The 23137-nt window shown below is 42.1% G+C and overlaps 2 protein-coding genes across 3 annotated transcripts in view; one reads left to right on the top strand and one right to left on the bottom strand.

The window, feature by feature from the left end:
• The window catches only part of Jak1 (Janus kinase 1), a 75306-nt gene extending 70570 nt beyond the window's left edge, over positions 1-4736 (top strand). For both annotated transcript variants that reach the window (XM_013020598.1, XM_013020599.1), the window contains exons 22-25: positions 196-368; positions 1712-1829; positions 2342-2452; positions 3214-4736. In XM_013020598.1, the coding sequence (XP_012876052.1) occupies positions 196-368; positions 1712-1829; positions 2342-2452; positions 3214-3324 (513 nt within the window). In that variant the 3' untranslated portion in view covers positions 3325-4736. The remainder of the gene's footprint in view (positions 1-195; positions 369-1711; positions 1830-2341; positions 2453-3213) is intronic.
• Positions 4737-6689: 1953 nt separating this feature from the next.
• Raver2 (ribonucleoprotein, PTB-binding 2) overlaps positions 6690-23137 on the bottom strand; it is a 70072-nt gene continuing 53624 nt past the window's right edge. The window contains exons 8-13 of the mRNA XM_013020503.1: positions 21869-21973; positions 21607-21718; positions 18448-18713; positions 17165-17276; positions 13406-13542; positions 6690-6902 (exon numbers count right to left, since the gene is read on the bottom strand). Coding sequence (XP_012875957.1) covers positions 6756-6902; positions 13406-13542; positions 17165-17276; positions 18448-18713; positions 21607-21718; positions 21869-21973 — 879 coding nt within the window. The 3' untranslated portion in view covers positions 6690-6755. The remainder of the gene's footprint in view (positions 6903-13405; positions 13543-17164; positions 17277-18447; positions 18714-21606; positions 21719-21868; positions 21974-23137) is intronic.

The following is a 23137-nucleotide window of genomic DNA, read 5'->3' as shown; positions in this document are numbered from 1 at the left end:
ATTGGTGAAGAATGAGCTTCTACATACAAGTGAATTGATTTGTTTAAATACAATTACGTTAATATCTTTGTATCAGTTTGATCTTACCAAAAAATTTAGTGATGTATGAATGGTTCTTTTAATTATGAAATGACAGATATAAAATATACCTTGAAATGACTAACAATGTGCTTATTGCTACTTCACTTCTCTTAGGGGATGGACTATTTGGGTTCTCGACAGTATGTTCACCGGGACTTAGCAGCAAGAAACGTGCTTGTTGAGAGTGAACACCAAGTGAAAATTGGAGATTTTGGTTTAACCAAAGCAATTGAAACTGATAAGGAATACTACACAGTCAAGGATGACCGGGACAGTCCTGTGTTTTGGTAACTGAATCATGCAACTAGATTTCATCAGTGCTTCATAGGCTTATACTGTTTTCATGGGTGCTTTCTCATTCCTTTGGCTTGAATTAAAGTTGGAGTTCATTTAGTCTGCCTGACAGCAGCCTCCACAAATGCCTGAGCTTTGATGGCACCATTTTTCTAAGAACAGGAAAGGTCTGACCACGAGCTCAGCATCTCTACTTTCCCTAGGAGAGGGCAACCATCTGCCACAGTTGTCACGGCTGTCAGCAGGTGGAAAAAGCCAGTGCCTTCTTAAACACATCCATGCAGAAGGAGGGTAGAAAAGGGAGAAGGGAAATGGTGATAAACAGAGCCAGGGAAATCCTTGATGAGGGTCTTGGCCATCTCATGAATCACCAGATGTCTGGTTTGAAGGCCACACACTTATAATCATCCTCTTAGCCTGAAACAATCTTCTGGGAAGAAGCTGTAGACTTCTCTGCTCTCTATAAAACTGATCAGCAGTCCCAGTGCCTCCTGAACAGACACAATTGTATCTCTCCCCACTACAGAGCCTGAATCTTTCTTCATTTGTGTAAAAAAAAAAAAAAAAAACCCACTGTGTCAAGGCCCATCTTTGGACAGGTACTGGAGATAAGGTAACCAAACTGATGAAGTAGGAGGCAGTCAACCTGGAATGTTTGGGTGAGACCTAAAAGAGTGGAGTTTGTATCGATGAAGGAAGGTAGCATGTGAGGGTAACAGAGTGACAGGAACTGAAACTCAGTGTGTATCAATCACAAAGAAGGCTGGTGGAGGGCAGCAACTGAGTCAGAGCTTAAGAAAGCTGAGTTTTAGAGCTAGGACTTCATCCCAAAAGCAGTGGAATGCCATTGGCAGATTGAAGGATAGTTTGTTTTAAACCATCACTATGGAGGGATGCAAGATTCAGCTCCTTCAGCAATCTAGGCAGGAGGCAGCAGCAGCATGGGGTGGGAGGTACGACCGAGAAGTATGGAGGAAAGGATACGGGCTGTCTTAACACCTAGCTTGGGCAATTGGGCACCACTCATCAAAACATGACAGTAGGCACTAATGGGCCAATGAGATTGTGGGAATCCAGCATGCAGCCAGGAGTTTCCCTGTCTTCCACATAAAGAACACAGAGTTATCTACTTATTTGGGGGAAAATATGTGCTACTGAGAGACTGAAAGGTTATTACTCTTTCAGGTGTGCACCGTACTAGCACACACACATGTGATTAATATATGATACACAGATTCCTTGAATATTAAAGTCTAAGAACCAAAGAGGTGATTTTTCTTAGCTTTTGAGCTGGAATCTCTCCGGAAGGGAAGGTTTACCTTCTGCTTTCTTTCAGGTATGCTCCAGAATGCTTAATTCAGTGTAAATTTTATATTGCTTCTGACGTCTGGTCCTTTGGAGTGACCCTGCATGAGCTGCTCACTTACTGCGATTCAGATTCAAGCCCAATGGCCGTAAGTCTTGTCTCTTCATCTGAATCTAAAATCCAGTTAAAGTATGTCCATTCCTCTACTTTGTAAGTTTTGTTTTTAATAATCATGCATACTATGTATTATGTTGAAAGGGGAAAATGTCACTTCCTTTTGTTATTCAACAAGATGTCCCAAGACTTGGTTTCACATGGAGCCCAGAGGTCTGTAGGACAACCCAGATTTCCTGGATCTCACCTGTGTGAGAAGACGAGAGGATGCTTCTAGAGCACCTACGTGAGCTCAGTGGAGCAGCACTGGACCTTGTTCATGCTTGTTCCTGAACAAGGGATTTTGATTGGACAGGTTTCCTGACTGGAATAAGTGGTTGGGAGGAGTCTGAAATAGGATTACAGCCTAATCAAGAGCTACTGAAAAATTTCGATTTGTTATTAAGGAGAAAAGCGTTCTTATTACTTGTTTCCAGTTAATTTTAGTATTTTACCTATACAGGTATTTACAAAGTAAAACATTCTGTTTGGTTTTATTTTACATAGTTGTTCCTGAAAATGATCGGCCCAACTCACGGCCAGATGACAGTTACGAGACTTGTGAACACACTGAAAGAAGGGAAACGCCTGCCGTGTCCACGCAACTGTCCTGATGAGGTACGGTACGGTGCTCCTCACGGGAGCAGCCCGCTTGCGGTATGCTTTCAGAGCAGCAGGGGCTGGAGGGCAGAGAGGTGGAGTAGAATAGTCCTCTAAATTACTTTTCTGAAGCTCAATTTCAGGTAAGACATTCGAGAAATAATCTTTGGGACACAGGGTTATGACGTTCAAGGCAAGAAGTCTTTTCCTGCTTATCCACTGCCTACCCAAGGAATATTTTGCCAAAGCCTCATCTCACTTTTGTGTGTAAATTTGTGATAGTTACTAATAAAACTTACACTATTTATTCAGTTCCTTAAATTCTAAAGGGAGCTGAGCTTTGAGACCTGACTCAGACTCTTAAAAAAACTGAATAGGCACTATAGGTGTGGCTCAAGTGACAGAGTGCTTGCCTAGCCAAGCCCAAGGCTCTTAGTCCAAACCTTCGCACTGCAAGAAAAATATATATTGAACAGTATAAATGAGAGCGAGATGGCCATTGTGGTGAGATATAGGATCTTGCCTCAGTTTCGCCCACCCCCTTTCACTTGCCTGGTTAATGGTCAGTCAGCCCAGGAGGTTCTCACATGTTAATGTTTAGGAATTGTAGTTCATAAGTACATTTTCTGCATTTTAAATTATTCTGTACTATAGGAGCTAATCTTTAAGGAGAAGTCATTCCCAAAATGATTCCATGCTCTTGATGTTTTTATAATGTTTTAAAACTTACCAAATCTGACATCATTCTTATTACTGTCGATTGCTTTTATTTTTTACAGGTTTATCAGCTTATGAGAAAATGCTGGGAATTACAACCAGCCAATCGGACAACTTTTCAGAACCTTATTGAAGGATTTGAAGCACTTTTAAGAAGCATGAATAACCTTTAAATTCCACTGTTTACCAAGTCCTCCTCTCCCAATGAATACCTGAACAATTTTAAAAGTTTTATGGCAAGTTTGTTTTGTCTAAAAAGTCACTCAACAGGCAAAGGCCCAGCCTACTATTGCCCTGGCATGTATGAAACTTCTCTAAATTGACATCTTTCAAATTAGTGACAAATAATGATAGTCAAAATGCTAGAAAGCACTTAAGCACTCCTCCTTTTGGAAAGACTGTACCCCCATTTCATGGAGCTAGTTTGCATCATAATCGCCTTAAAATAGTATTTGTGAAATGAGAGGAATTGTACCATCTCAAGATGATAGCTTTTTTCAATTGCCAGATAACCTAAAGTATTTTCTGGCATATTTATCTTAGATAAAAAATGGTGGACTTGGCCAATACGTTAACATGCCCTCAAAATTCAGTATCTATCAGTGATAGACCAACCATTCTTAAAATACTAGATACCAGTTAGTATGCTGTTGTTTCCTTTCAGAAATGAGTACATTCTTGTCACCAGTAGGATTGAAACTTCAAGCTATTTGTCCAGTGACTCAGCTGTTGTTCCCTTGGCTGACCATCATCTTCTGTTGAACAAATTGGCCTTGCACAGGGGACAGCATGGGGTACACTCTGCATGTTACTTCTTGAGAACTAGCCTGTGCCAGTGCTTTCCTAGGCAGTGTGCTTTTCACCTGCCCTTTCCCTACACCTGGATGCTACACATGCTTTCAAGAGCCTTCAGTGTGCACCTGTTTCTAGCTACCACTTTGGGACAAGCTGTTCCAGCATTAGGTTTGGACACTATAGGCAAACAGAATATATATATCACATATGTTGCACTAGTCTTAGTGTTTTGATACTTACCACCATCTACAAGGTCGATACTATTTTGACCATCACCTCATGATGCAAAACTTGAAAGATCTAGCCAGAGGCACTCTGGAGTTCAGGATCTACTAGACAGTTTCCAGTTTGCTTGGAGGATCTGGGTAATTGAAAATGATTAATCTCTGTTAGGTGTGGCAGTAAACACATGTAATCCCAGCACTTAGGAGGCAGAGGGATTAAGAGTTCAAGGCCGGCCTGGGCTACATGGCTACACAGCAAGACCCTGTCTCCCTCCCACCATATCCCCCTCCCCAAAGCCCAAGTTAAGATGTTTAGTCTCTTAATTCAATGTGAAGCATAAAGTTCTTTATGACTAAGAGTCTGAAAAACTTGTTAATGCTATCTAGTACTTGTTCAGTATCTTACTTTGAGCCCCCAGAAGAGTTCAGGACTTCTTTAAATGTCAGGAAACTTGCCATTTAAATCTGTTCAGTTGTCTTTATCACCAAGATCTCTGTGTCAAACCTGTGGTCATCTATATGCACTTTGTTTACTCTTTATACAAATAAATATACTGAAGACTTTACATGCATATGCCTTTTAATATTAACTTTTTACTTTCAAAGCATTTCAAACAGCTTGCTTACATAGAAAAATAACAGTATACATTTTAAAGGGGAGGGGTTAATAAAGGTCCTTGTTACTAAAACAACTTGATTTGTACTTAGGTTAAGTCCAATGATAGTGGGCATAGACCAGTATGGATGGCAAATCCACAGGTGCTAGAATCCAAAACACTGTTGTTTTAATTCTTCGGCCTCTTCCTGCTCTCTTTGCAGCTGTGATGTAAAATTCACCATCTTCCCTTTCCTCTGTTTATACTGTAGTTGAGGAGTAACCAGGTGCCCAAGAGGCCAAATCCAATAGGAAAATGGAAGAAGTGCAGGGAAGGAGAGACCACTAGCCATCTGCTGTGTAGTGGCTCCTGTCTGGTTATTTATGGGTAGTATACTTCCTAGGAATTGTCTTAGTTTAACTTTCTAGTTACCATCTTCCAACTGAAGCTCATTTATGCAATAAATTAACCAGTAAAATTCTCTACAAAGCATGTAATTTGTACTAGTCCTATACTTCATACTTAGTGAGATATCAGTATCAAAGTTAAAAAACAGTCTCCAAACTTGACAAGCTATTTTAATGATCTGATTCTAAAGACTAGGATCATTGAGATCCCAAACTCTCACCAGTAACAGTCTCAGAATAATGAACAAACTTAGAAATTTCTAGATAGCAAAGGGTTTTTCATGCATTTAATATCAAGATCTTCAGAAAATAGCACTGTCAAACTCACGTTAAGACAAAAATTCTTTAAGTGGATTAAAGAGCTAATATTTTTCCACCCAAACATATTACCAAAGAATGAGAAACCAGAGTTAAGCATAGCTAATTAGCTCAAAATAGTTACAAATATCTCCCTAGGACTCCTTCAGAAAGGGCAGTATGGACAGTTAACATTGTGTAGAATGAGGGCATTTGGTAATCAAAGTGGCCCTGTCTAGTAGGTAGACCATCACTAGTCTGCTCTGAAAGACAACACAGAAACCTTTGTTCTATGTCACATGCAAAGGTTGGAGGTCTTTCTTCATGTGAAATGAAAATAACAGGGAATTAGTGCCTTTAGGCCAGGAGTCAAGTAAACTTTCTGTGGACCAAGTGGTAAATATTTTAGGGTTTGCAGGCTATGTGGTCCTCTGTCAAAGCTACTCAGTTTGCTTAAATAAGCTTGGCTCTGTTCCAATAAAATAAAAATTTGTGGACATTGAAACTTGAATTTCATGTAAGTTTCTAGTCATCAGTCTCCCCTTCCCACCCATCCATTTAAAAATACAAATGTCATTCTTAGCTTGCAGGCAGCACACAGTAGTGGGCCAAAGTGGCCCAACTCCTGAATTTGATCACTGAAGTTCCCTTTCCTAAAATACTTTGCATTTGCCACAAAAGGTGCAAATGGTAGTACATAGAACTTTATCAGTGTGTCGTGATCACTGTTGCTGGGCCTAGCCTAGCATGGCTGGTGTGGCTATAGTAATGGAGCGTGCACAGAGATGATTGGTCGTGTTGCCATCACCACATTTGGTACTTGCACCCTGATGGTTTTAGAGAAGGCAGGTCCTACAAATGTAAAGAGGAGATTACGTCTAGGGAGAGTGCATTGAAATGCACAGTGGCTTTGTAAGAAATTCATTCTAAGGCTAAGGAAACAAGACTGTTTCCCACTTATTGCTTCAAACTTTTGTATGCGACATCAAAATTGTTCCCAGTCCTAACCAAGGAACGTTAGGACATTGTTTCTCCAGTGGTCTGTGTGTGAATGTCACATGGATTAGCACAGATCTAATTCTAGTGGAAATGCATCTTCAGTGGATGTCTCTTCTTATTGCTGCGTGTTTGACATTTGGCAATTCCACCTGCTGCACAACACAGTTCCTTCTGGGAAATCAGAAACCCGTATTGAAAGGATATGGCTAGACTGAATGAAGTTAAGGCAGTGATGAACAGCGCGGTGCTGCAGAGAGCCGCAGGAGGTGACGGGAGAAGGCGGTGCTTAGCACACTCGCTTCTTTTTTAAGTAGGTTTCCAAGCAATAAGCTCCAGTGCCCTGAGAATGCTGGCCAACGAATTCCACTGCACTGCCGCCAGGGGCTGAGATGAGATAGGCCGAGCCTCGCTTCTCATTTCTCAAAGAAGACATCTAGGAGAAAACCGAAGCACAACGTTAAAAGCTAAATTGAAATCTGCTTACTCACTAAAGATGTTTAGTTGTATTCTGTTCATGTTGGTGTAAATACAGAACATAGAAGCTGTCAAAGAAAAAAGAACCCAAATCTTTCAGTTAAATTAGGTTATAACATCTTTGTGTAAAAATCATTGGTGTAGCCAGTGGCTCATGCCTGTAATCCTAGCTACTCAGGAGGCTGAGGATCAAGGTTTGAAGCCAGTCCACGCAGGAAAGTCCATGAGCCACTTATCTCCAATAAACTAGCAAAATGTTGGAAGAGCAGCTGTGGACCAAGTGGTAGAGGAAGTGACTGCACAAAGCCCTGAGTTCAACCCCCCCCAACTTGCCACAAAAAGTGTTAACTTCTTATCTGACACTGCTATGCGAAGGTGTCCTGTTAATTATAAATAGTTCAAAATGTTCAGACTTGAACTTGAAATTTACTTACGTAAAAACCTAGGAGACTCTTAAGAGTCTGTATTCATAACTTTGCAGTCTTACAAAAAAAATTGCAACTAGGAAAAAAATTTCAACTGGAAAAAAAATCGCTGTAGTTTAGTGAGCCTTGCCTAGCTGCCTGGGTTCCATCTCAGCACCACAAAATGAACAAATCATCTTTGGAATCTGCCAACATCACCCCATCTCCAAGCCCCCTCAGGATTTGAAGTCAAGAAAAATAAGCATGCTGTCATTCTTGCTGTTCACATCGGAGTTGGCCATCTCAAGTGATAGTAATCTATATAGCAAACTTGATACTCTGCCTGCTCACAGGAGTGGAGAGCCCAGGGCTGGTGGCTCACACCTGTAATCCCAGCTATGCAAGAGGCTGAGGTTTGAGGACCACAGTTCAAAAGCAGTCCCTGAAATTGAATGTACATGAGAGTCTTACTTCCAACTAACCATCAAGAAGCTGGAAATGGAGCTGTGGCTCAAGTGGTAGAGTACTAGCCTTAAGAGAAAAAGCTAAGGCCCTAGGCCCTGAGTTCAAGCTTCAGAACCTGCACAAAACAAATGAGTGGGGAGAGTGAATTAGGTATAAACACAGCAAACAGTCAAAGCAAGAAGAAAAGGGTTGGGTAGGGTTGGAGATAGATGAGAATGTTGAAAGGGATGACACTGAGCAAAATACATTGTATTCATAAACTGCTTTATTAAATGGCAACTCCTTTGTATGACTACTGAAAGAGTAATAAGGAAATGGCAATACTCTAGAAAGCAATGGGAACTCAAAACCTTAGTGTCTACAATAATCAGATTCCGGACTGGTCTGGAAATGGCCAAACCTTTCTCACTGTTCAGCAGGCCAGTAAAGGGTAGCACCTGTGGTCTAATCCTTAGTGTTTGGATTTACAAACAGCTGACAAGCTTGTCCAAGCAGTTATGTAACAATAAACACGAAGGCAACAAACAGCCAATAAGGAGAGTCTTTGTTTTCCCATTCAGTGGTATTTGGACCGTCAAAACTGGAGCAGAGCAAAGTCTGTCATAGGCATAACTGTCAGCCCTCCATCATGCCTGTCAAGAAGGACAGTGTGGCTGAGTGTGGCTCATTACAGCCCCTGTCCAGCATGTATAAGGCCCTGGGCTCCATCCTCAGCATTGAGGGAAAAAATGACAAATTTGTTCTGCTACATTATTTCTGTGTAGCTTTCTACTGGGAGGACAATACAAGAAACCTTCACACAACTTTCAGTTTACAGGACAGTTCATAAAATGAAAGCACTGAATGGCCAAGGATTTGGCTTTGCCCTCTGTCCCCACATTTCTTTGGCAGTGAAGAATGAGGTTTGCTCAGAAGTCATCTGAAGACAGAGGGAAGGAAACTGGCCGGGAGTTGACGGCTGCCTGAGATGAGTGGACAGAGGAGGCAAGCTTGCTCCCTGCTCACTCCACCGCCCCCTCCCCCCTCCCCCCACCTTCCCCCACCGTCCCCTGCTCACTGGCAGGCCCTGGCACCATTCGCCAGCTGCCTTCATTGGAGACCCTTCAGTAGTTGGTGATGTAGCTTGTTAGTGGACCCCATCCACTAGCAAACACGGGCATACCTTCACTTGCAATCCATTCTGCAAGTGAGATTTTCCAAAGATAAGGGAGTGGTGTTAAACCCCTTGCTGGGGCCCACGACACCCACAACCCTCACTACTCCTGGTTATCGCACATTCTGTCACTTTCAGGCCTGGTGCCTGACCCTGACAATTCCATTTTTTTTTTTCTAAACCTAAAATCCTTGTGCCAGTAAATTCTGGTATCTCACACATCTATAATAACCCTACTGAGGAGGCTTAAGAGCTCAGGATTGAGGTTCAGAGCCAGTCAGGGCAGGAAAGTCTATGAACCTCTTACCTCCAATGAACCAACAAAAAGCCAGAAGAGGAGCTATGGCTCAAGTGGTAGAGTGTCAGCCTTGAATGAAAACGCAAAGTGAGAGCATGAGGCAGGCCCTAACACACACACACACACACACACACACACACACACACACTCTCTCTCTCTCACACACACACACCTTGGGCTATCCTGCCATGTCTCCTATCCTACATTTATGATATGCTGCTGTCTACACCTTCCAACAACTCCTGGCAGCTAGTCACTGCTGACCACCTCCACCTGTCTCCCCTACCCCAGGTCACATCATTTTTACTTGGATAACATCTCAGCAGCTTCCTGAGCTTGCCATGTTCAGCATTTATTGGTTAGAGTAAAAACCAAAGTCCAGGCAAGTGCTTAAAAGACGCCACTACTCTCCACTCCACTGTGACTCCATCCCTCATTCCCCTTTGTGCACTCCTGCCACAAAGCTCCCTGGCAGCTCCTTTGGCACGCCAGCATGTCTGCCCCAGGGCCTCTGTGCTCGCCAGTCCTCTCTCTAGAGTATCCTTCACCAACTTGCGCATGGCATATTCCCCAAACTTCTTATCTTTGCCCAGAGGTCAAGTGCACAATGATCCTGCCCTTCACCATGTTTAATCTGCAAAGCTTTGCATTTATCATTACAGATTTTTACCATTTTTCCTACTTCCTCCTAACTCCTCCCTGCATGTGCATTCTATTGAAATAAGAGAGCGCTCTGTTCTCTGCAATATACCTCGTGCCTACAACATTGCCTGTTAAGAAGCAGGCACTCGGTAAATACTGGCCAAATGGTTCCTCTACTGTGTATTTCCCCATGTGGCTGCTTCTGATATGGCGGAAGCCAGCACCACACTGCACAGTGGCTGGGAAGCAAAGGTGTGCTCCTGACTTGCCACTCCCTCCCTCTTAAGACTTCCTCTCTCCCTCACCCCCACCAAAAGGTATGCTTATCACATTTAAAAAGTGAAATGATTGGGGCTGGGAAGGTGGCTCAGTGGTAGAGTGCTTGCCTTGCATGCATGAGGCCCTGGGTTCGATTCCTCAGCACCACATAAGCAAAAAAAAAAGCTGGAAGTGGTGCTGTGGCTCAAGTAGTAGAGCGCTAGCCTTGAGCTGAAGAGCTGAGGGACAGTGCCCAGGCCCAGAGTTCAGGCCCCACGACTGCCCCCCCCCCCAAAAAAAGTGAAATGATCAAGCTGGGAATATGGCTTAGTGTAGAGTGCTTGCCTTGCATGCATGAAGCCCTGGGTTCAATTCCTCAGTACCACATAAATAGAAAAAGCTGGAAGTTGTGCTGTGGCTCAAGTGTTAAGAGTGCTAGCCTTGAGCACAGAGAGGATCAGGGATAGTACCCAGGCCCCGAATTCAAGCTCCAGGACTGGCAAAAAAAGTGAAATGATCACCTCACAAGTTTAGTGGCCACACAAGGCTCTATAAATGACAGATTTAATAGTACAAATAGGTCTATGGCATTCATATGCATGTCTCAGGATTTTGTCACTGCAGGATGTGCTTTTCTCCCCTTTAGAGCCACTAGATGGCAGCATTGCCCTGTAGAAGAAGGGGCCAGGCACCTTCCAGCCTTGTTCATTTTTGTTCCACTCTCTTCTCCCATTCTGTGATGATTTTCTTGGGGAGACAACTTCCTGGCAGGAATGACCTGCAACCAGAGTAACACAGGAGTACACCACACAAATGACAGCAGTGACCTTATAGAATCAGGGTTTAAACAGAACAGCCGAACTAATTCTTCCACTTATGGCTAGTGCTAGATCACTTGAGCCATGCCTCCTGGCCAACTAATTTTTTTTCTATATTATTGAAACAGATAACTAAAGCTGAAAAAATGATGAGAATAAATATTGGCCTATTTTAACCTACTTTAATAAAAGGAGGCAGAGAAAACTGGTTTGTCAAATTATAATTAGATGTTAGATTTGGTCATTAAGTATGTAGTAAATTGATTCAAAGCCTTCTATAAAAGACTGACATTTCAAACCATTTGTACATTCACATTACTACAGGATTTCAGACTGTGATGCCATTCTTCTAGAGAAAACGTAAATTATTTCTCAGTCACAGTTAAAGTATTTAAGGCATGCAGTTTTTACACAGATAAACTGAACATTGCAATCAAAATCTGAGTTGTAGTTAAGTGGAGAAATGGTAGTATCCATTTAAAACTGATTTCTAATTCAACCTTACTTTAACTTGTCTGGTATTAGAGAGAGAGAGAGAGAGAGAGAGAGAGAGAGAGTGTTCTGGGGCTTGCACTCAGGGCCTGGAAACTGTTCCTGAACTTTTGCACTCAAAGCTAGCACTCTACCACTTAAGCCACAGCTCCACTTCCAGTGTTTTGGTAGTTAACTGAAGAGAGAAGTTTCGTGGAGTTTCCTGCTTGGGTTGGCTTCAGATATTCAGATCTCAGCCTCCTGAGTAGCTAAGATTACAAGCGTGAGTTTTCAATAGACACTCTGAAGATTTATGAAACATGAATCAAAATGGCTTAACACAATGGCCTAACAAATTAAGACTTGTTTGAAAAAAGCTCAAGAGTCTTGCCAGGTGTTGATGGCTCATGCCTGTTATCCTAGCTATTCAGAAGACCTCAGGGTTCTAGGCCAGGCCAGGCAAGAAAGTCCAGAGACTCTCCTGTCTCCAATATCCACAAAAACAAAAACAAAGATAAAAACTGCACAAGTGGAGCTGTGGTTCAAGTGCTAAAGTGCTACACTTGAGCAAAACAGCTCAAAAGACAGTGCCCGGAGTTCAAACCCCAAGACAGCACAAAACAAGACTCAGAGTCCAATATCTGCAAGGTTGTGTGTGTCAATGTGATTCTAGGGCATTTCCTCATTCCTACAAGAATTCCTGCACCTGTTAAGTTACCTCTCTCCACCTGTAAATCATCTTCCTCTGATCCCAAATAATTACCATCTACTTACTTTTTTTTTTTTTTTTGCCAGTCCTGGCACTTGAACTCAGGACCTGAGCACTGTCCCTGAGATTCTTTTGCTCAAGGCTAGTACTCTATCACTTGAGCCACAGCACCACTTCCAGCTTTTTCTATTTATGTGGTACTGAGGAATTGAACCCAGGGCTTCATGCATGCAAGGCAAGCACTCTACCACTAAGCCACATTCCCAGGCCCATCTACTTATCTTTTTCCATGGATTTGCCTGCTGTGCACATTTCATAAAGTGGCATCATGTATGGAGCCTGTGTTACTTTATCAAGCTTAAAAGATTCATTCATGTTGTAAGTGTGGATTAGAACTTCATTTCTTTTATGGATAATTTGTTAACTGACAGACATTTAGGCTTTCACATTTGGCTCTTAGGAATAATTATAAGCAAACTGTTGTGTGAGTTTGTGTGTGGACACTGGTTTTTCATTCTCTTGAGTTCTACCTGAAAACAGCAAAATGGATATATCTAAGTCAACACAACGTGTCTTTTGAATACTCTGTATCTGTCAGTTCTATGGCATTTATATACAAAACTTGAGCATCCACAGATTTTGGCCTACACCAGGGTCCTGGAGAAAATCCCCTCTTGACTGTGAGGATGGCTGAATTTTGATGTTGTTGATCAACTAGTTTTCAAGTTTGTATAGTAGAGCCTGTAAAAATGACCATGTCTTCCATCTAAAAGCAACCATGAGCTGAGGCAGTTCCTTGGGGTCCTCACGTCTACACTTGTATAAAAGGAAGACAGCAGTCTCTGCTTTGTCAGATAATACTCAATCAGGTAACCACATAGGCCTCTGTTGGAACTGCTCATGTCTTTCAGTGCAGCTCCACAGCACCACAGAAAATGTGTAGTGAGTGGACATGGCTATATCCAATAAAGTTTTCTTTCCAAAGGCAGACGGTGAGCTGGGTGTCATCTGTGGGCTACATGTAGTTTATGACCACTCGTATGAACAATGAGAGGTAAATATCTGGTGTAAAATCATAGGTAGCAATCTCTTGAACCCATTCCTAGATTTCAAATGCAGAGCAAGAAACCCCATATGCTGACCTGTGCCAGCTGACATTCTTCTGATCACATGAACGCAAAGCTAATTTCATCTTCATGGAACGCTACTTGTCACCCTGAGCTGATGACATCGTCATCACTTACCTGTGCATAATCACCGAAAGGTGGGGAAGAGGCAATGCCCTTCTCCAGCGCATGCTGAGACTCACTTCCCTGAGAGATTGCATCCAGAATGCTGTGTGCGATTCCAGTCTTAGGAAGGGAGGTTTTACTTGCAGCGGCTGAAGGCAAAATCAGCACAATTTAGGTTTTCATAAATTACAAACAGAATGCTAAACTCACTCAGCATATTTTCAAACAGAACACAAATTTTAGTTTGCCATTATATATACATTTATTGTCCCCAGAAGAAATTATATATAATATTGGGGTTCTTTTCTTTCTTCCTTCTTTTTTTTGCCACTCCTGGGGTTTGAACTCAAGGCCTAAGTGCTGTCCCTGAGCTTTTTTTTGCTCAAGACTCATGCTTTACTACTTCTTAAGCCACACTTCCACTTCTGGCTTTGCTTTGCTTTTCCTTCTTCCCTTACCTTCCTTCTTCTTTTCTTTCTTCCTTTCTTTCTTTGTTTCTTTTTTTTTTTGGTAGTTTATTTGCAGATAAGAGTCTCACAAGACTTTGCTGCCCAGGCTGAAATCTGAGCATCAGATCTGAGCGAGGACTGAGTAGGACTACAGTACGTTTGTGCTACTGGCCCCCAGCATATTGTTTCATTCTTTTGGAACAACTGAAAGTGGAAGCTTGCCTTATTGGTAAAATAATTATGATAGAAACAGTTAAAAAACAATTAAAGAGTTGGGTGATGATAGCTCACGTCTGTAATCCTAGCTACTCAGGAGGTTGAGATCTGAGGATCATGGTTCAAAGCCAGCCCAGGCAGGAAAGTCTGTGAGAGTCTTATCTCCAGTAAACCACCAGAAAACCAGAAGTGGTGCTGTGGCTCAAATGGTAGAGTGTTTGCCTTGAGCCGAAGAGCTCAGGGACAGCTCCCAGGCCCAGAGTTCAAGTCCTACCACTGACAAAAAACAAACAAAAACCACTTAAAGACACATTTGCAAACAAGACACATAAAATATGAATTCCTGCTAATACAATCATGGGCATAACGAAATTTTAGATCAGGTCAATATATTACAGGTATATTAAAACATATTGAATTTTTCTGGCTTTAAAAAATTAATTTTTGGGGTCTGGGAAGGTGGCTCAGTGGTAGAGTGCTTACCTTGCATGCATGAGGCCCTGGATTTGATTCCTCAGCAACACATAAGCAGAAAAAGCCAAAAATGGTGCTGTAGCTCAAGTGGTACAGTGCTAGCCTTGAGCTGAAGAGCTCAGAGATAGCACCCAGGCCCAGAGTTCAGGCCCCATGACTGACAAATAAATAATAAAATAAATTTTTGGGCTCAAGATGGTACAAAAATATAGCAGAACTTATATATCTAAATGATACTCGGCTTTAATCCTTTTCATTTGATCCTATTTTTTCCCATAACTAACAGTTCAGAATTTCTTTCTCCAGATTAACTTACACGTTTACAAAGTCAAATGTGTGCACGGAAGAATATGTAGCTTTAAATACCCACAGATGGAATCATCTGATGTGTGTCCTGGCTTTTCCCCCTTAAAATATGCTTAAGTTTACCAAAACATTCTAGTGTTATACAGTCTTTTTCTGCTGATCACCAAAGTTGTGGTGACTTTTGTGCCTGGGTGGTGCTCTGTCGAATTTGTTGAAACTAGATTTGAATGAATAGTAGATTTACAGTGACTGATTGAAGGCCGGCAGGCGGGTGGGGGCTTAAAAAAAAGCAAATAAAAATCTAATTTCTGATAATTAGTACTCATAGGCTTTTCAGGAATCCAAATACTTTGGATATATTAGATTACTTAAGGGTTTGTAATCCTGGTTTAGCAAAGCAATTCTCTTTTTTGGGGGGTAACTAAGATATTTACTCAATTACTATAATGTGCTGCAAATTTGTAAACTTCATTTATTCTCTTTCTCAGGTAGAAATGTAATTTCTGACAGGCTTTTACAAATACTGAAAAGACTTAGCAAGTCCTCTTTGTTCTTTTAAAGATCTCTGGTGACTTCTAAGACCTTTTGGATTTGAAGACTGCCAACTTACTGAGGGAGAAGGACATTCTGGGGCTTCTCAAAAATCATTAAGTTTCAAGTCTTGATTATTATTTAATATTTTCACAAGATGCCTCATGTTGTTTTGAACAGATACAAAAATCATTTCTTACATTCAATAAGCATCTTAAGTATTATGAAGACTAGAAAGCAGGATGGCAAGTCAGCTATGAAGTGGATCAGAGGGGCGTCTCCTCCACCCCCACCCTGGTGACACTGGTGGGCTATTTTCATGTCAGTCTGCAGTGAAGGGCAGGCCTCTGGGCTTGGGCTGCCGTGGGCACACTCCTGGGGTGCTGGTAAGCCTTCTCCCAGCTTCCCTCCGTTAGACCCATCCAGTGCAGGGGAGGGGCCTCATCCAGCCGTTCTGCTGCCACTCCAAGATGGCAGAGTAACTATTTCCAGGATGTTTGAAGTCAGGTATTTTAGAGCCTCTATCAAACCATAGTGCTTTAATTTTTGATTTTTACTTTTTTTTTTTGCCAGTCCTGGGGCTTGAACGGAGGACCTGGGTGTCACCCCTAAATTTTTTGTTCAGGGCTAGCATTCTACCACTTGAGCCACAGTTCCACTTCTGACTTTTTGGTGGTTCACCAGAGATAAGAGTCTCACAGACTTTCCTGCCTGGGCTGAGTTCAAACCATGATCCTCAGATCTCAGACTCTTCAGTAGCTAGGATTACAGGCATGAATCACTGACACCTGGTTAGGACAGTGCTTTTCAGATTTCTATGATTTTAGTCTGATCCAGATGGATACACGGATATAATATATACTATGCAGCCCAGCCCCATGTTCACTTATTCATTTAAATACACTTTCCTACCTCTTCCTCACACCATTAGTAACAGCCACAACAGAAATAGTCCCTCGAGGATATATTTCCACGTCCTGCTTTAACTGTTTTCCAGCTTCCGTTTTTAATTTCTCCGAGATCTCTTCTGGAGTGGTGGAGGCCAAACATACCACAGCCTTTTTGTCAAGCATAGCTCACTCATCTAACAGCCCCTCCCGCTTCCTGAGTTCTGAGATGGACAGAGCTCAGCGTGAGCGACCCGCCTCCAACCCTGGTGCTGCAGTGGCTGCACTTACAGCTTCAGGAGTCAAAGCTGGCTCAGCATTTTGGCTGGGACCAAGGCTGGCATGGGTAGTTATGATGACACAACCTTTAGGATCAAATGCTACAGACCCTCAGAGAGGAAGCAGTTGCTCCGGTTCCTCGTTCTGGCTTTCACTCTGGTTCATTGCACCAGCTCAGACACCCCAATGGCACAAGGAGGGTGAGTGGAAGCCCAGAGGCCCAGTCCGCTCTAAGTGAGGTCCTGCTCTGAGCCAGCGCCATCCACGGCCAATCTGCGGCACGTAGTAAAACAATCCTCTGTGTGTTGTAAAGAATCACAGAGAACTGTCGAACTGTCCCTTCACCCTCGTTGTATATTTTCAATCATGACTCAATAATGAATCAATGAAATAATTTTATTTTTAAGAAAAATACTATTAAAGATCTTGCTCCTCTACATTCTAAGAGTAACATACATTCTAGGAGTCTTCACTTTCATCAATTTCTTTTTCATTTTAAGGAGTAGGTTTGTGATTGAGGGAATAATTTGGTCAGTGGACACTATCTGTTTCCACTGAGATTTTAAAAGCTAAGTAAAGTCACTGTGCACAGCGCTCAGAGCAAGTGCAAGGTGACAGCCCTCACTCACACGGTAAGCACACGCTGGGGAGCACACTCGCCAGGTTCAGATACGGATTTTTACTGAGCCGGACTTCTTTTGGAGGTTCCCCCAGGAGCGAAGTCTGGGTCTTAGCAGCAGTCTACAGTCAAAAACAAAAGATGGGGTGCTTCATAAGAGGCAGAGGAAATAGAGGGGTGAATATGATCAGATTACATGCATGCATGGTTATCAAAGTGAAATCCCTTGTTTACACAATTACATATACTGTTCAACTAATAAACCCTACTTAAGAGATTAGCATAAAGTTAGAATGAAGAAAGAATAGGGAAACACATTTTTCAATACATCTGGTTTAGTGTGACTAAAAACTCGCAGAACCTAATCGATGACATAAACTTGTGAAATACTTATAAATATTTATTTACCTTTATTTTCACCTGTTAATATTTTTCCTATTAAAAAAATTAACATTCTAGACCTATAGAACTGTGAACTGAAATAGGAGGGAAGGTGTCCTGTACAATGTTCACACTTGAAACAGAAAGAACTCATCTTTACCAGAAAACACAATGCAACCTAGACCTCATTTCTACAATAAAGCTATTAACATCAGTTACTAAGACTTTTTATTTCATATGATATAGCAAAAGCAAATCATATTTATCTCTGGTACTAAAAGTAACAGCCAGCTAAAAATAAATAAGTTCAGCAAACGACAAAAGCCATGAGTAAGGGCTTGGGTCTGGCTCACAAGACAGAACGCTGCAAGTGTTAGGCCCTGAGTTCAAAGCCCTGGACTCCACCCTCCCCCACAAAAAATAAGGCCAGCATGGTGTTATAGGCCTGTAATCCCAGCTATTCAAAAAACAAAATTTAAGGTTCCTGAACAAAGCTATTAAGACCCTGTCTCAAAAAAGCAAGACCAAAACCAAAATGAAGTATGTTCTGGGAGAATTGCTCAAATGCCTAACATGAACATAACCCTGCATTTAATTCCCCAGTATGGAAAAAAATTTCAACAAAATGAATTCCCAACTCAACATTTTACTTAGCAATGCTAAAAATTCACATATCTTGAATATCGATGTGTTTACTATATTTTCATACAACTACGTAGGTGTCATGATTTATATATTAAGTATATGATTAACTTCAAGTTTAGAAACAGTAGGGATTATTTTATGAAGCTTCAAAAATTATACCACCTATAACACAATCACATTTAGGCTATGGCTAGTATTAGAAATACCCCACTGAGGCTCCTGGAAGCATCTGTACCCCTATGAGCCTATATGTATGTGTGTGCTCACCTCTGGATTTATCTCTGTGCCTTTTGGTTGGCTCTGTTGCTTCTGGTGTCCGGGCAGCAGGCCTCCAGCAGTGAGGCTTGGGAAGCTCTGAAGATAAGGCTGTGACACTGAGAAATTGCCATCTGCTGTTCCCACCGTGGCTGGCTGTTTCTCCTGAGTAGCGCCAGGCCCTGGCCCAGCCTGTCCAACACTGTGCTGAGCCGGGAAGAAGGGCAACATGCCCATGCCAGCCGCCACCGCTGTCTGCGCTGGAACCAGAGTAGATGCTGTGTAAACCATAAACGCAAGGGCTGTTAGCCAGGCAGCAACGGTCTTTTTGACTTTGTTACATGATAGGTACAAGGTGGAAAAGTCTATTTTGTACCCACTAGAGAACTTTAAAATTCAAAAGGTAAGGCTAGGCTTTTAAGTTGGGAGGCTCCTTTGTGAAAAAAAAAAATCTAAAACAATAACGCTTTCTTACTTTCAGAATGATCTCAATATTATTATATTTTTAATTATAAGTCTTGTTTATTTACAAGTTTATGTATATTTGGTGATTTAAATTATGTCAGTACCTTAAAAATGCTCGATTTATCTGCTTCCACATTATTTATTTTTAAATTTTTCTTTCTTTTTTTGGTTGTAGGACTTGAACTCAGGGCCTGGGTGCTGTCCCTGAGCCTCTTTGTGCTCAAGGCTAGCTGCTCTACCACTTGAGCCATAACACTATTTCTGGTTTTTAAGTGGTTAACTGGAGATGAGTTTCACTGGGACTGTTCTGCCTGGGCTGGCTTTGAACCTCAATCCTCAGATCTCAGCCTCCTAAGTAGCTAGGATTAAGGGCGTGAGCCACTGGCACCCAGCCCAGCCTTTCTCTTTCTCTCTCTCTCCTTCCCTCTCTTTCTCCCTCCTTTCCCCCCTCATTCCTTCCCTTCTCCCCCCCCCTTCTTTCTTTATTTTCTTAATGATACTGAGGTTTGAACTTGATAGGCAGGCACTCTACCAAATAAGCCACGCCCCTGCCCACCTGCTTCCATTCTTTAAAGATTAAGTAAGTTTTGAGTTTTATTAAATCCTTTGACAATAGGCTGGACTGACCCAACACTGGTTGGCTGGCTTCACTTAATAAAAACCAGGGTACCCAACATCTCTTCTGAACTTAAGTTCAGTGTCTTCCCATTGCTATTTTTCTCCCAGATGTTTGTGTTATTTTTGTTTTTTTTTGGGGGGGGGGTCCAGTCGTGGGGCCTGAACTCTGGGCCTGGGCGCTGTCACTCAGCTCTTCAGCTCAAGGCTAGCACTCTACCACTTGAGCCACAGCGCCACTTCCGGCTTTTTTCATTTTGCTTATGTGGTGCTGAGGAATCGAACCCAGGGCCTCAGGCATGCAAGGCAAGCGCTCTACCACTGAGCCATCTTTCCAGCCCCCCAGATGTTTTTTAAGCCTAAAGATCTGGTTCTTCAACACCAGAATATCAAGACTTTTTTTTTTTTTTTTTAGGGGAAGGGAGTGGGAAGGAATCAGTATTTGTGACTAGACAAACATTAACACATAAAAGTTTAATGTTTTTATTTGTAAGAAATAAAATTCTAAAAGAAATAAAAGTTTTAATGGGAAAATTCATAATTATTCCACTGTTTAAAAATCTGTAGGTTGGGCTGGGAAGATGGCTCAGTGGTAGAGTGCTTGCCTTGCATGCATGAGACCCTGGGTTCAATTCCTCAGCACCAAATAAACAGAAAAAGCCAGAAGTGGCATTGTGGCTCAAGTGGTAGAGCACTAGCCTTGAGCTGAAGAGCTGAGGGACAGCACCCAGGCCCAGACTTCAGGCCCCATGACCGACAAAAAAAAAAATTAAATAAATAAAAATAAAAAATCTGTAGGTCATCTAGGCAGGTGGCAGACATGTAGAGCCCCAGCTATTCTTAGTCTGAAGCGGAAGGATCATGTGAACCACATATTTCAAAACCAGCCTTGGTAACCCCATCTCAACTAAACAAAAAAATTAAATGGAAAGAACCTGTGTAACCACTTTAAATCTAACTTATGTCTCACAAATTCACTGACACAAATCTTACAGCACTAAATGCTTAGAGATAGCTACTTAAGTTCTTTTTTCTTTTTAGTAAGAAGATTACTTGAACATTGAATTTTCAGTACTTTTCGAAGAGCACAAACTATAGCAAGGCTTATTTAACACAAGTTATGATAAACACTTGCATCGCTTTTAGTCATAAAAAGTTCAAGTTTTTGGAAGGACAGGCTCTTTAATGTCCTAAAAATATCTTGATTCAACCTTCGCCCGATCAATTTCAATGTCAGAATAGCCTGAGTTACTCATTGAGCACAAGTGTGAAGACAGTTCCCTATATTTGGCTGACTTTTAAATTACTGAGGACACTAGGTTTCCACTAAGCATGTCCATGTCTAACAGACTTTCAAAATCACATTCCAGTAAGAAGTAAAGCTATACTCCTGTCTTCAGATATTAATAATAATAATGTCTCCTTTGCCATGTGCTGAGTATTATCTACACTACATATACAATGTTTTCTGTACTAATTTTAAAATGATTCAAATAAGTAAACTTTTCTTGCAAGTACTAGTTATTCCTTTTATAAAAAGCTGAGGCGAGATTGAAATGGATGTGTGCATCTGCTGTCTGGATCTTCACCTCATGCTGCTGGGAGCTGCATGAAAGATTAAAGCATATCCAGCAGGGGCTGTCTTATGTTGGCATGGAAGCAGACCCATCAATAACTTATCAATATTAAATAGAGAGAAGTCAAGAGGGCTCCTGAAATTTGAAATGTCTACTATAGCTCAAAATGGACCCTCCTATAAATAAATGCAGAATATAGGTAAATAGTCTTGTTTATTTCTGTGCTAGTTCTAGGACTCGGACTCATAGCCTGTGAACTACCTTTCAGCTTTTTTTTCCTCAAGGCTAGCTCTCTACCATCTAGTCACAGCTCCACTTCTGGCTTTTTGCTGGCTAGTTAGAGATAAGAATCTCACTGACTTCTCTGCCTGGGCTAGCTCTGAACCACAACCCTTGGATCTCAGCCTTCTGCACAGCTAGGATTACAGGCCTCAGCCATTGGAGCCCAGCAGTAACCTACCTTTAAATCTCCAGCCTCAGCGGGACTGACTTTTGGCAAATACCCATCACTTACTTTTGCGTGCCTCTCCATGATGTGCCAGCTCTGCCTTCAGAGGAAGTGCAGGCCCCAGCCCTAGAGTGCTGGGCAGGACCATAATCGGGGGCTCTCCGAGTAAGCCAGGCTTCTGCAAGAGGAGGAGGAAACAAAGTAAGGCTCAGCCCTTGGCTGACAGCTACAGCCATACACAGAGGACACACATGAAATCCACAAGCTGATCACCAGCCGGACTCCAGAAAAGGAACCGACTCATTCCAAAAGAAAATGTGATACTTACATTATTTGTAGGGATATTCTCAAACTTCATTAATTGTTGTTGTGCCAGAGATATGTGAGTCAGATTCTGAAGGAATATGTTAGAAGTACTGCCCATAACTGAGCTCTGTGAACGTGACAAAACAGTAAGTTGGTTTAATTTTGAAAAGCTATCGTGTTCATCTTAAAATTCAGTTCTCCAGTGGATCTGAGTAGAAGCCACAGTGTTATCATGGGATACCCCTTTTCCTACTTTCGGCAGGGGTGTTTCGTTTTCTCAAGAAGTGACCATGCCATCACGTGAGCAACTCCACCTCTGCCCCTGCTGTCCTTTCCCTCTCTTCCCCTTGATGACACTGACATTATACTCATATGCTTGCCAATACTCACTCCCTCAGCGAAGATGTACTGAGCAGCTTCTATTTGTCAGGTACTATGTTGTATACCGAGAAATTTTAGACAATGATTGGGCCTCATGGATCTTACAGTCCCCCAGAAAAAGTGAGATTTTAATTACAAAAATATGTTAGATTGCCAGACATTGGTGGCTCATGCCTGTAATCCTAGCTACTAAGGAAGCTGAGATCTGAGGCTCATAGATCAAAGTCAGCCCAGGAGGCAAAGTAAGTTTAAAAGACTCTTAACTAACCACCAAAAAGCCAGAGTGGAGCTGTGGTTCACGTGGTAGAACACTAGCCTTGAGCAAAAAACCTCAAGGACAGTAGCCCAAGCCCTGAGTTCAAACCCTAAGACTGACACCAAAATAAACAAAGCTTACAAAAAAGATGTAAGATTACAAATGGCAATTGCATGAGGAACAAGCAAGAGACTATGCAAATGCTGGGGACTCTAGCAGAGCCTGGAAGATAGGAGGGCAGTTTCCTTGAGGACCGAGCTCAGGTGCTAAGATCTGAAGGCTGGAAGAGGTGAGTGAGGTATGGGCAGTTAGGGCTGTGGGGTAAGGTGCTGCAGACAGCTCAGACATCAGGAGGGGACTGAGCAGGAGAGAACAAGATCCCGGGAACAGTCACAGACAATGAGCTTAGGAAACAGAAGGAGCCACCTGCACAAGCTTTCAAAGCAAGCTTAAAATGTACCTGATTTTTCTCCTAACACAAAGGGAATATTATCAATACTAACTCTACCCCTGTACCCCAATTCATACTCTCCATACTTAATTGCAATCACTGTTTCATGTCTGTTTTCCCAATGAATGTGCTGTGGGACACTGGGTCATCAGTGATGAGCAGAGTATAGTATATGTGCTAATTCACAACAACAGTAGGCTGAG

The sequence above is a fragment of the Dipodomys ordii genome, unplaced genomic scaffold (genome assembly GCF_000151885.1).
Source record: "Dipodomys ordii isolate 6190 unplaced genomic scaffold, Dord_2.0 Scaffold51, whole genome shotgun sequence".
Lineage (NCBI taxonomy): Eukaryota > Metazoa > Chordata > Mammalia > Rodentia > Heteromyidae > Dipodomys > Dipodomys ordii.
The sequence above is the reverse complement of the archived record's forward strand: the minus strand, read 5'-3'. Positions and strand labels throughout refer to the sequence as shown.